This window comes from Clupea harengus, chromosome 15, assembly GCF_900700415.2.
Source record: "Clupea harengus chromosome 15, Ch_v2.0.2, whole genome shotgun sequence".
NCBI classification, from domain to species: domain Eukaryota; kingdom Metazoa; phylum Chordata; class Actinopteri; order Clupeiformes; family Clupeidae; genus Clupea; species Clupea harengus.
In genome coordinates, this window is record NC_045166.1 from 23,514,691 (window position 1) to 23,527,258 (window position 12,568).

Here is a 12,568-nt window from a genome sequence, read left to right on the forward strand (position 1 = left end):
TGTATCATATACAATATACAACAGGCCCCTTTATTACAGTAACAACCGACCAGACAGCAGGGAAAAGGCTCACCGTAGTTCATAGGGAATGGATTGGGAGGGAGGGGAAGGTTGGTTAAAGGTAGAGACAGGGTGTTTTTTTTTTCTTTTCTTGCTTATGTTAACACCTATGGCCAGCCAAAGACAATAGTCCTGCCTCTTGAAATAAAGTGAACACCTGAACGCTAGGAGTAAGGCTTTGAGGACTGGAGAAGAAACAAATGAAAAAGAAAACAAATTAATAAAATAACAAAATTAATAAACAGGAACTTCAAAAAATTTCGAACAAACAAAAATAAGGGGACAGTAATACAAATCCATGGAACACAAAATGTCATACTAGTTTAGATAAAGTACAAAATAAAGTGGTTTGCCATTTTTTTTTTACGTTTGCTTTTAAGAGCTTTTTTTTTTAATACAGTAAGAGCATTAACAATACACAGTTAAAAATAATGTTAGGGTGAAAAAAAAAAAGACAAAACAGAACAGAAAAAAAGTGAAATGCTTGAAAAGCCAAAAGGGAGAGAAAAAAGTGCAGTCGTTCAGTCGTTTCAGGTCTCACCCGCTTTGACTACAGGTACTGTCTGTTCACAGGGGGAGCTCATCGTTTTTGGGGACGGCCGAGTCTCTGATAATGTACCATGCTAAAGAAGGCAGCGTTTCCCGTGTATGTGCATGTATGGAGGAAGAGAATGGTAGGAGGAGGAGGAGGAGGAGGAAGTGGGTCAGGGTGGTGGACATCAGTCATCTCAGGTAAAGGACTGTACAAGAGGGCTACACCCTTTGTAACATCACAGAGAGCACTTGGGGGGGGGGGTTAAAAAACAAAACATACATATATTTATCGGAAGCAGAGTTTTGTTGGGGGATTCCGTACACATGTAACACTACCTCTTGAACACACACACATAAACACACACACTTACTCACACGCACACGAAACACGGGCCCCTATGCAGTCAATGACTCTGTATGAAGGACGGTGAGACAATGAAAGATGGCCTGCCACAATCAGTCTCACGCCTCATGCCTTCGTCTCCCAACAGCCTCTCCTCTCAGTCAGAGAATCGAACCAAAACAGACAATGGTATCCATTTTTCTTTGAGAATCAGACCCACTTTGACAATGGTATCCATTACCCCCTTACAGGAATAACTACTGATCCTAATTGAGCCTGCTGGACCTGATTGAGCCCATTAGACTATGCCTGTAAGATAAACTCAACCCGTTTTAAAGCAGAGATTTATATAAAAAAAAAAAAAAAAAAAACTTAAACCCCCCCAGGTGTTTCCCCATAAGTCGTGATTATCCTTCCTCACACTGGGTCAGTCAAAAGATCTCACAAGATCACTCAGTCCCAAGACCTTTGCCACAGCTCCACTCCTGCTAATCCAACGTACCCCAAGGAATCATGGTACAAAAACACAGAGGTCTCACCCCTCTCTCTCTCTCTCTCGAGCTACCCAGCAAAAGGCCGTAAAAGCGAGGCCTTCGAGGCTCTGGTGCAGGCACCGAGAGGATGGACGTCTACCACAATGACGGGTCGTTGCATTGACTATTCGTCTTCATGAAAGTGCCAAAATGTGTAACATTCCTACCCTTCAAAAGCCGCCCGAGATGCCATGCTCTTGGTGATTGTATGCGTTAGCTTTCTCCCAGATGCAATGTTTGTCGTTCACACGCAACACCACAACACCACCTATATGTCTTTGTATAGATGTATATGCTGAGTAAGGTGTTATTCTTTTCATATACGCACACACACACGCGCACACACACACACACACACACAAACACAGACACACACAGCGAGATGGGGGTGAACATGTGCATCCTGCTGGAGGTTCTGTCTGACCCTTCATCACTTCTTGTGGATTGTTCCGGAAACAAACGGGTTACAAATGGGAAAATGGTCTCAGCTGCTCCAGCTGAACTTCCAAAGATATTCTCTCTTCCAGCAAGTCCTGCACAAAAAGTCAACGCCAAGAAAACAAACGTTTGTGATGACATCAGTTACATTAAAAACCCAAACACCAAAAGGGAACCCCCCCCTGCTAATGAACTTAGCTTCAACAAACATGAGTGGTTCCACTCCATTAAACCCTCCCCTTGGCTGTGTTGTATCCTCTTAAGCCTGAAAGGTAGGAGGTGCTGTACCTTTAGCTGCTGTTGGAGCTCACTGTTGAGTCTGGCCAGGACTGTATTCGTCTCCTTATTTCTTCTAATGGAAGCTTGAATGGCCTTTTTATCTTTACCGACAGACCTGCGACAGAGACAGAAACAGCAGTATGAGCTCAGTTCATGTATGTGCACTGACGTAACTGCAGCCTTGGCCAGAGCGCAGGCAACAGCAAGGCTACGGCATGTACGCCCAAAAGTCAACCCTTGTAAAAAATGTTTTCCCATTTATCTGTATACTGGTAAGTTGGATAAAACCTGAACGTTTCAGCTATAAGATCACACTGAAATCTAACTCCAGGCTGGGTAACTCAAATGTGGGGAGGGCAAGGTTGTAGACAATTTCGTTAAAAGATAGTTTTCAACAAATCAACTTACTAAAACAGTTATTTGTACCTTTACAGGTTTAATTACACTTAGCAAAACAACAAAGAACCATAGTTAGTTAGACAGTCCATGCACGTCTTAACCAGAGAACCCCCTCAGGGTTTTGGACTGGGCGGTTGTGTGGGGGGCCTGGGCCGTACCGTGGAATGGAAGGCTGCGTGGCGAGGACAGCGGCGATGACACTGGACTTCGGGGGGGGCTGCTCCTCCACCTCAGGCCTCAGCTCGTCCTCTGACTTCAATCTCCGGCGCACAGGCTTGGGCGGAGGGGCCAGGGGCCCGCTGGCTCCTTTGGCCTGAGAGGACAAAAGAAGCGAATGAGCTCACTGCTTTTTATTAGGTCATTAAAATGACTCCAGCTGTTCAGATTGCAATGCACTGTCCTGATCGAAATCATTATGGTGTATATTATATGTTTATATCTTCACACTGTACCAGACATAGTATTATAACGACTGTGTGAATCTTCTTCTGGGATAGTTTTGGGAACTGAGCTCATGACCTTTTTCACTGTCCTGCAGTTTTTCCTTGTCCTTTCTCTGGTTGCCACACCCTTAAAAATAATGAGCCACATCTCCCCCAGAACTAATGCTATTAACAAATCTGACGTCTCTAGTCACTGTAGCTGTTTAGATGGGACATAAAAATGTGGACAGATGGGCACAGTGATTAGGGCAGCCATATTTTATACAAGGCACCGATAATGCTGAGGTCATGGATGTCCAAACAGCAGATGTCTATAAAACACAACAAAATGCTTACTATGTACTTTGGATATACTTTGCAACAGTTTGCTTCGCAAAACACTTGGCATTTAACTTGTCAGAACTATTCCTTCCCAGAACTGGGTTCTGGGAAACAGCCTGAATGTTGACTGGGGCGAGGCACTGGCACTGTCCAACTGGACTGGCAAAAACCTCTGTGGCTGTACCGAAGAGATCAGTCAGAGTGTAAATCAAGGGGAACCGCCGGAGACGGCCACTACTCACAGAGTTCACAGTAGCGGCGGCTCTTTCTTCACTTTGGCCGTCGGATTTCACCGTCCTCAAGGGACCTGCTGCCTCTCCAGCTTTCTCCACCTATGCAGAGGAAACAGACCTGTGAGATCACACCGCTACAATATCCCATGAGAAACCATCAGATCAAAATGGTCCCCCCCCCCCCCAGAGTAATACTAACAATTTTTTGATAATGGTATTATAAGCATTAATATAAGCATAATAAGTATTATAAGCATTTATTATTACAAATATTATTATTACAAATATTGTTATCATCATCATAACATTTTTACAAATGTTTAATGTATGTGTGTATGACTATATTGCCTCAAATTAGCAGGCATCAATCGGCCTTAGCCCAATGCGCCCATAGTGGAACTGTTTTGCGGTCCAAACTATTTGTTTTCCTTGAGCGCTCTAGTCAATGTCTGGGCCTACACCTGCTCCTATATGTTGGGAACTCATTTTGTTTAGAATCCCTCAAGATACCACAAAGCTGACGACTCTGATGGCCTACAGCGCGTACGTACATCATTTATGTTGCTCAGAACTCCTTGTACCCACTTTGGTGAAACTTTGCTCGGGCTGCCGCCAAAATTCTGCCCTTTGCTGCACTAGTTACACGCATCCAGCTAAAAACAAAAAGGGCACTCTGAAGTTCTTGTGCCAATTCATACGGCTCCGGGCACAGAGGCTTCTTTGTCTAACAGGGCGCAAGACACTGCGAGTGGCCATTTATGCACTTTCCTAGCCAGCCCAGTCCAATGGTTTTGCAACACCAGCCTGCTGCGGTGAGGTCATGCAAGAGTATCCATATGATTTAAAATCAACATCTTTAGATGGAGTGAATGGGGCTAATGTGTTTAACTGTGATACTTAACTTAACTGGTTTATCAGTATGGGTAGATGCATCTGTTTAACGGTGACCAAATAAAAGTCATGTACTCAGTCAAAGTGGATGGAAGGCACTCTGGAACTTGTCCCAAGTGTGTGTGTGTGTGTGTCAGTGTGAGAATATGAATGGAGCCCACAAGCAGAGCAGAATATTTCTTTGTTTGCTTGTGTGTGCTTGTGTGTGTGTGTGTGTGTGTGTGTGTGTGTATATGTGTGTGTTCGTATCCGGTCCAACAGAATTTCTGGGATAAAGTTTAATCTCTTTGGAATTCAAGACACAGACCCCACTTGACTAGACTGGACATGTTCTATTATACACCTCTTATCATGTCAGTGTGTATTCGTCTACTTGTATGTGTGTCTGTGTGTAACGGTCGTGTCGGTGTGTAATTGTGTTGTGTGTGTGTGTGTGTGTGTGTAATTGTGTGTGTGTGTGTGTGTGTGAAGCTCTGTCCCCCTTGTTCCTCTGTATGTGAGATGGGTGTGGGCCTACCTGTGCGTTTTCGGCGTGATTCTCTGCGTCCTCGGTGGGCTGGTCAGCGAAGGCCTGGAACTGGCTGAAGTCGGCGAAGTTTGGCTGCTCGGGGATCTGTTGGGGGGACGTGCTACACAGGGCCGGCAGACTGTCGCCCTCTACTGGACGATGGCTGTGAGGACCAGCAGCCTGAGGGCACAGGAAGGGGAAACAGGGAGAGAAATAAGCAAATGCAAATCCATGAAACCTATTCAAACAATGCCATCCAGTATAAACTGTTGCATGGGAAGAGAGAGAGAGAGAGAGAGAAAAAGCCAGTAAAGCAGTGAGTTTTGAGTGGGCTAAAAGTGCCACTGTGACCATCAGGCATCATTTTGACAAGATTAACAGCTTTATTTGCAAAAGCAATTCACCACCAATAATGCCATCATAAAATGGCCATTATACCTGATCATTAATGTCCATTTTGAATATAATGGATAGTACGTTTTGTTTTTCATTTACAAACTTTTTCTATCAACAATCCCTCCCTGGTTATGAAAGATAGACAGAATGATCTGGCTGAGTTATGGCTGTGGTTGTGGTTTGGATGAGAGCAGGTGTAGTTGCCCATTGCTGGGGCAGGCTGAGCCCTGGGCCTGGGCGATATGTCTGTGTTTGGGGTGATGATGGTGTGATGATGGTGGGGTGGGTGTGGTACCTGCGTGGGCTGCGGCCTGGGAGGCACTGCTGGAGGGAACGCCACCACACCCGGCTGCTGCTGCTGGCCTGCTGTGGCGGAGACACGCAACGCATGATTACCCACATTACTTACATAACAACTACCAACGCGCCCCTTTAATATCATCACTGTGTGGGTGTGGACATGTGTTTACATGCAGAGTATAGAGTGCTTTTTGTTATTACTTTTAGATTGTCCTCTTGATTTTGAGGTTATCACACGAGAACGAGACAGAAACACATCGATTCAACACTACAAAACCAAGGCTGCTGGAGCACCTGAGGTCACGGCGGCGAAGTTTCGGTTCATGTCTAGTGAGGAGGAGCGGGAGTGAGAGGCGTGGGGTCTGGGGGGAGGCGGAGGGGGGGCCACGACCTTCAGCCCCTCAGGAGATGTCCCTGAATGAGACCTGCAGCCCAATAACAAATATTCCATCAACATCACCACAATCAACTCAAGACTTACCATTCAATCTGAGAATTATGTTTTGGGTCGTATACGATTTAGGCTACGCATGTATTGGCTGGTCTGAGAGACATGGGACCCACCTCTGACGCGTTACAACACTGGCCATTGGTTCTTGGTCTGATGTATATGAATCTGAACTACTATAGCCGTCACCTGGGGGAGGGAAAATGTTTTTTTTTTTGTGGAAAATGCTTCAGACTGTAAAGTATTATATATATACACTGTCCTGCATAGCAATAAACATGGTGATTTATGACTAAAAGGACAAGAATCACGGTTAATATAATCCATAAATTGAGTGAGATGGACAGAGACTTACCTACAGCGTTACCAGGAAATTTAATTGAAGCTGGTAGTTTATTCTCCTCAGAGAGCTCAGGGGGTTGGGCCAGGAGAGGGCTGGTCGGATTCGTGTCTGTGAGGAGCACAACAGGGGTGTCTTACAAAACCAGCAACCATACTACATACCAAAATGACTATTCATTTTAAATCTAAATGTTTACCACTATTAGAAATGTAAATGTTATGCAATTCTACATGTGTATGCAGGTTTTATTCCTGTATTTAAGAGCACTTGAAAGGAGGGGATGAGAGGCTTTGAATTTATTGCCTCCTGCAGAGGCACTGAACAAAAATGTGACAAACCATTTTCTGTTCTTCCCAAGCAAGATACAAGTCCCATGAAAGCTTTCAATTGGGCCATAAAACGCTACCAGGAAATACTTATCCATTTATCAAACTTACTTAAATACTATTAATGTCGAGGTATAAAGTCATAAAATCTGTTGGATGTGGGGGAGAGAGAGAGGGGGGGGGGGGGCAATACAGAGAAAGAGAGAGATGTGCTACACAACAGGAAGGAAAGAAAAACAGCCAGAGCAATCGGGTTTTCCAGAAGAAAAGAGGAAAAGGGAAGGGATCCTTTACCACTTCCTGCTCTCTTGAGCTCCATCTCCTGCATGTGGATCTTGCTGGGGGTCATGCGGATGGGGACGGGGTGGACTATGGCTGTATCCTGTGAGGCAACACAACAATCACTCCTCTGCTTGACTCACACCAGTCAGACAAGTAACAATACCAACGTCTGTGCTTGAAGATAACTGTATCTGAAATCAGCAAATCTATATTCTGACTGGTTTTATGTCTCATGTAGCCAAACACTATTAAGGAAAAAACACCAAATGGTCTAATGATAACTGTAGGCTGACCATAGTGCCGGCCTATCTTTTGTCTGCTGAAGTGACAATGAGATCTGGTGCTAAGTGTAACAGGTTTACTTGCATACATAGTTAAACTAGGGCTATTTATAATTTATTCTAAATTTCTATAACCTAAAGTATGTTGTTGTTGCAACAGCCAAATATGCTAAATGAATAATGGCAAAATATCAGTTGTCCACCATCCTAAGGGATTAGATCTTGACATCGGTGTCGGCCCTAAAAAAATGCATATTGGTCGATCCCTTGCACAGTCGGCCTCTAAATGATGTTACGTAATTGAAAGGGGAGAGAACAGCATGGCAGAATAATCCATAAAAGCTAGGCAAGCAAAAACATACAAATAAATAAAATAAAAAAAATTACAGTGATGCCGTGTTGGCGACGGCTGGCTATCAACACATGCAGTTTTTTTTCTCCCAAGAAAGAAAAGGAATATAGAGAGAGATAACGAGAGAGAGAGCGAGAGATAGAACGAGGGAGAGAAAGAGTGTGAGAGAAAGAGAGAGAGAGAGAGAGAGAGAGAGCGCAAGGGAGGGAGAGAGAGAGTGTGTGAGAGAGAGAGAGAGAGAGAGAGAGAGAGAGAGAGATAGAACGAGGGAGAGAAAGAGTGTGAGAGAAAGAGAGAGAGAGCGCAAGGGAGGGAGAGAGAGAGTGAGTGTGTGAGAGAGAGAGAGAGAGAGAGAGAGAGAGAGAGAGAGAGAGAGAGAGAGAGGAGATCAGAAAAGAGAAGTTGAAGGGAGAAAGGCAGCTGGCTGGGTGGAGGTTAATGAAATCATTAAATCACCAGAGAGGCGCACTACTAGGTGATTGACTTACAGGGTCAGCTGGTGCAATGTTAGAATCAAATTGGGTCAGAGTTTGTGAGCTGGACGAGCGCTCGCTAAAAGTCTCCCACTGCTGCGGAGAGACAGAGAGACAGACAGACAGAGAGAGAGAGAGAGAGAGAGCAGAGAAGACAGTGTCAGCACTGTGGGGTTATAGCATCAATCTTCACCCTCCACCTTTCCCTTCATGATTGACTTCAATTGGAATACAACAAATACAACAAAACCACTCTTCCTGTCACCAGAGGCGAGGAATTCTATCCAGCAGTGTGAAGACAGTCTAACACTGCCAACAAATGTTGAACACAACATGACACATTCCCTTACACAGAGAACAAGGCTGAACTGTGACAGTGGTGGGCACCTTTCAAAATGTTCTAGAAGTTTCTTGTTTGTAGGAGCACTTGAGAGAATTTTCACTGAGGCGAGACAGGGCAAGAGCACAGCCACTTCAAGGCCTGTCATGCCAATACGACTCCTGCGTGTCCCACTTTGATTTATATTGTGAAACAATTCATACAGATTAACCCTGTTGCTGGCAGCAAAAAAAAAAGAAAAAAAGAAGGCATTTAAGGAAATACCAAAATGACAGCGGTGTCTATTTTGTGAAAAGATTCAATTCTTTCATCTGAAAACATGTAATTGCAGAAAAGTGATTTAGCTTTGGCTACACTACAGCAAAAATGTCGTGTCATTGGAATTGTAACACAGCTCTTTTTTTTCTTTTTCTAACACGAGTCTAACACCGTCCCTATCTGCAAACAGAGCCAACTCAAAATCCACCCGTGTTGCTGATGATTTGCCTCTCGTTCATAAATCCTGCTAAACTGAACTGAGACAATGATGGGGCCTGTTTGAGAACCTGACTGAATATAAAAAACCCGATCAGGAAAGTGCCTTTTGATAGCGGGCCTAGACGGGCACGACTCCACTCAAACAATGCAAGTCTTTGACTCTGTTGTTCTTAACAACGCAGCAACTGCATTCCAAACAGAACGACAGGGTTTTTTTCCCTCGGCCTGAGAGGCTTTTTGGGCGAACAACGGCGTGTGCTTTGTGTGGCGGCCAAGACAAAAAGATGCTGCGCTTGACTATGCCAGCTGGGGCTGAAGCAAGTCAAATTCTCTGAAAAACTCTATTGGTCCCTTTTTCCCCCTACAGAGCTGCATGTTGCAAATATTGACAAGTGATAAAAGCATATTGACATTCCCATTGAGATAGCATATGCATTGGCATGTTGGCAGGGACATGGGTGGAGAGGGGTAGGGGGCCAACCTCGTTGCTCTGGTTGATGTCGGGCCAGTTCTGGTTGAGGGAAGGCATGGAGGGGGACTTGTTGGGGGTGACCTCCACAGGTGAGCCCGAGTATACCACATCATGAGCAGCTTCCGTGACTTCTGAGGTAGAGGTAGGCAGACACACACACACACACACACACACAATCAATCAAAGATGTCATCAGATATTGTGCATTATTGAATTTAAACAATGAATGCTTGACAAGTGCCTATTGAAATGAGGTGCTATGCTGAAACCATTTCTCTGTTGCAATAATCAAAATGGCCATGAATAGATATGGGTGTAAAAAATAATCTATATGACAACAAAGCTGACACATTGACCTGATATTGACACTGCTTTAATGGCAGCTTCTTGAGCTAGACAAAGTTTTGTACCGGCTGAGTCATCCAGGTCGATGAGCTTTGGCATGAGACTTTCTGGAAGCTTCTCGGGGAGGTCGTAACCGTTTTTCCGAGCAACCACCAGATGGAAGGCAGCACAGAATTCGTCCAGTGTCAGCGCGCCATCTTTATCGAAATCCGACAACTCCCTGGAGGACGAACAATAACACTTGAATTTACAATGAAAGGCAAAAAGGCCACCACCAACTACAGGCTAACCTCAGCATCAACCAGAGTACCATGTGCTTTTCTGTAAGAACGTCAGCCCTGTTCACAAACACTATGCCCTAATCCCTAATTCTAAAACCAGGATGCAGTCAATTAGAAAAGCAAACAAGAGCACGAAACACAAAAAAAAACGTATTCCAATTCCTGATTATTATACTATTAAATGGCATGTGTATCAGACGACAACTGCAGGAGGCTGATTGAGAAGTAAAAAAAAAAAAAAGAAAAACCCCGGACCATGAACATAACACTCACCAAATATGAGACAATTCTAGAATAGGCAGCTTTGATTTTGTGAAAAACTCTTTAGCTGCAGAACCTAAAAGAGAAGTCAGAAACATATAGCACTGTTTACATGACCAAAACCAAAACCAGAGGCAGTTATAAAAAAACGTGTCCAACAGCGGGGGTGTGTGGGGGGGGGGGCATTGAGAAATGTATAGCTCGATGATTTTCGCCTTACCGGGAATGAACCCTGTGAGGTCTGGCTGGATGGTCTTGAACTGATTGATGTAATACTGTCTCTGTTCGTCCGTAATCTTCCAGGGGTCGTCATAGCCGCTGGTTTGTCTTTGGATCTCGTTGGTTGCAGCCGAGGACGCCACTGTCCGAATTGTTGTGCTCTCCTGAAGTGGTGGGGAAGGCCAAGGAGATGATTGTCAACAGGGCTTTCTTGGAGTTAGAAAGGTCGAAAGGTCATGCCCCATGCGTATAGAACATGCTCAGTATTCGCAATCAATGAAAATCACTCTTATGTTCATGTCAGGATCAGTATCGCATACAGCAACAGAGTTAGGAAGAATACTAAAATCACAAGTGAGTGAGTGCATACTAAAAAGGTAAAAGACGTCAATCGAAGTAAAGATTAAATGCAACGAGACACACAGCAAACAGGCAACAGACACTGCTGAGAGAAAAGAAGGAAAAAGAAAAATGTCCACAGACACACATCATGGAGCACATCTGACTGAACAGTGGGAGTGGGAGTTGGGCTGGGTAGTGTCGTGTGGCATGTGTGCTTAACTACCATCGCAAATCCACGCTCTGGAGGGACACAGAGCCTGGCTTGGGCCGGGTCCTATTCCCCAGCAAGCAAGCTCACCGACATCTCTACCGCGTGCTTCGGTGGAACCTGACCGGCAACATCTAGGCCTAGAGTAAATATCTACATACTAAGGATATGTTAAGCTTACTTAATGCCTTGACTGGTGTCTAGAGCTGCCTTTCTCAATCCAGCACCTGAGGAAGCTCTGCAGTCTAGTTTTAAGCCTCTCCCTGCCATCGCACAAATCATCGGAGAATTATTTCAAAGGCTCTCTCGTATCAGCATGGGTCAATAGATGAAGAACGAGATGGAGGAGAGACTTAAAACATGCTGTGCTGAGGGGGGGGGGTCCACCCATCCCCCCCCCCCCCCTCTGGGAGCAGGTCTGAGAAACGTGGGCCCAGAGCGTATGGAGAAAGGCAGGACGACTGAAGGCAGGAGTAAAGAGACTAGCCAGGAAGCTGGACAGGTCCACGGAAGCGTATGCTGCACTACCTTGATAGGCGAGGGGTGCATTGTTGGAAGTGTGCTGGAGGGAGGGGTATCTGTGAAACTGACCCAGGATTCCTGAACCGGAGGAGGGGAGTGGCCGGACCACATACCATCACCAGCCACGGGACCTTCATCAGGAGAGAGCGAGGGAGAAAATAAAGTAAAAAAAAGGGAGTGGTAAATATCCTTCTAAATATTTCCAGCAATTGGAGGGAATAAAGACAAATATATCGTTTATTTAATTGCTTATTCATTTTAAAGTAATGAATTACTTATTACCTCTCTCTTAGACTAGATTGACAGTATAGCCCACTAACAATGACGTGCGAGTGTGTCGTCTTTGATGAATTCCGGGGCGCCTACCTGATTGTGCTTCTCTGAAGTGCGGCCACACGTTGCCCACCACTGGCTGCCTCTCCACGTTTCCGCCGCTGGCCTGCCGCTTGTGCTTCCTCCAGGCTTGGGGCGACGTCGGTGGGGACTGGTGGGGGGACACCACGGGAGATGTGCTGTCGGGCTGGGAGAGGGAAGAGAAAGATACGAAGTGACAAAAAGGGACAAATGAAGGTCATTTAGACATTTATGAATGGCTACACGTGAAAGCATTTACTACATCGGCTGTTGGAGTTCCCTAAAAGCAGCATGTTTTGGCGTCTGTTTAATCACACCAGACTGAATTCAGCAACGTCCTTGGTTAGTTTGAATCAAGTGTGTTTACGCGATTGTGACGGGGCAGAGACTAGTGCTTGATTACCCGAGTACCTTCGGCTTCACAAATAAGAGTCGTTGTAATTCCCCATGTTCATTCAGATGTGACCAAGGAGAAAACATTTAGTGCAACAGTAAGCCTGTAGCAACACGGACAAGATCGCCTACAATGTGCTGGCCCTTCACTTTGAAGTTTGCAAAAGTTAA

General features: G+C 45.1%; 1 protein-coding gene across 1 annotated transcript; it reads right to left on the bottom strand.

Moving 5' to 3' along the window:
• Positions 1-663: 663 nt before the first annotated feature.
• On the bottom strand, positions 664-12,221 carry LOC116223829 (ralBP1-associated Eps domain-containing protein 1-like; the record flags this gene model as incomplete). The annotated part of the gene is made up of 17 exons (XM_031581905.2): positions 664-2,003; positions 2,197-2,302; positions 2,745-2,899; positions 3,593-3,682; positions 4,992-5,162; positions 5,674-5,736; positions 5,971-6,103; positions 6,243-6,315; positions 6,482-6,577; positions 7,090-7,177; positions 8,199-8,279; positions 9,482-9,603; positions 9,883-10,037; positions 10,372-10,435; positions 10,580-10,742; positions 11,720-11,781; positions 12,017-12,221. Coding segments are annotated over 17 exons (1,896 nt in total), but the record flags the coding sequence as incomplete, so codon positions are not given.
• Between the last annotated feature and the right edge of the window lie 347 nt (positions 12,222-12,568).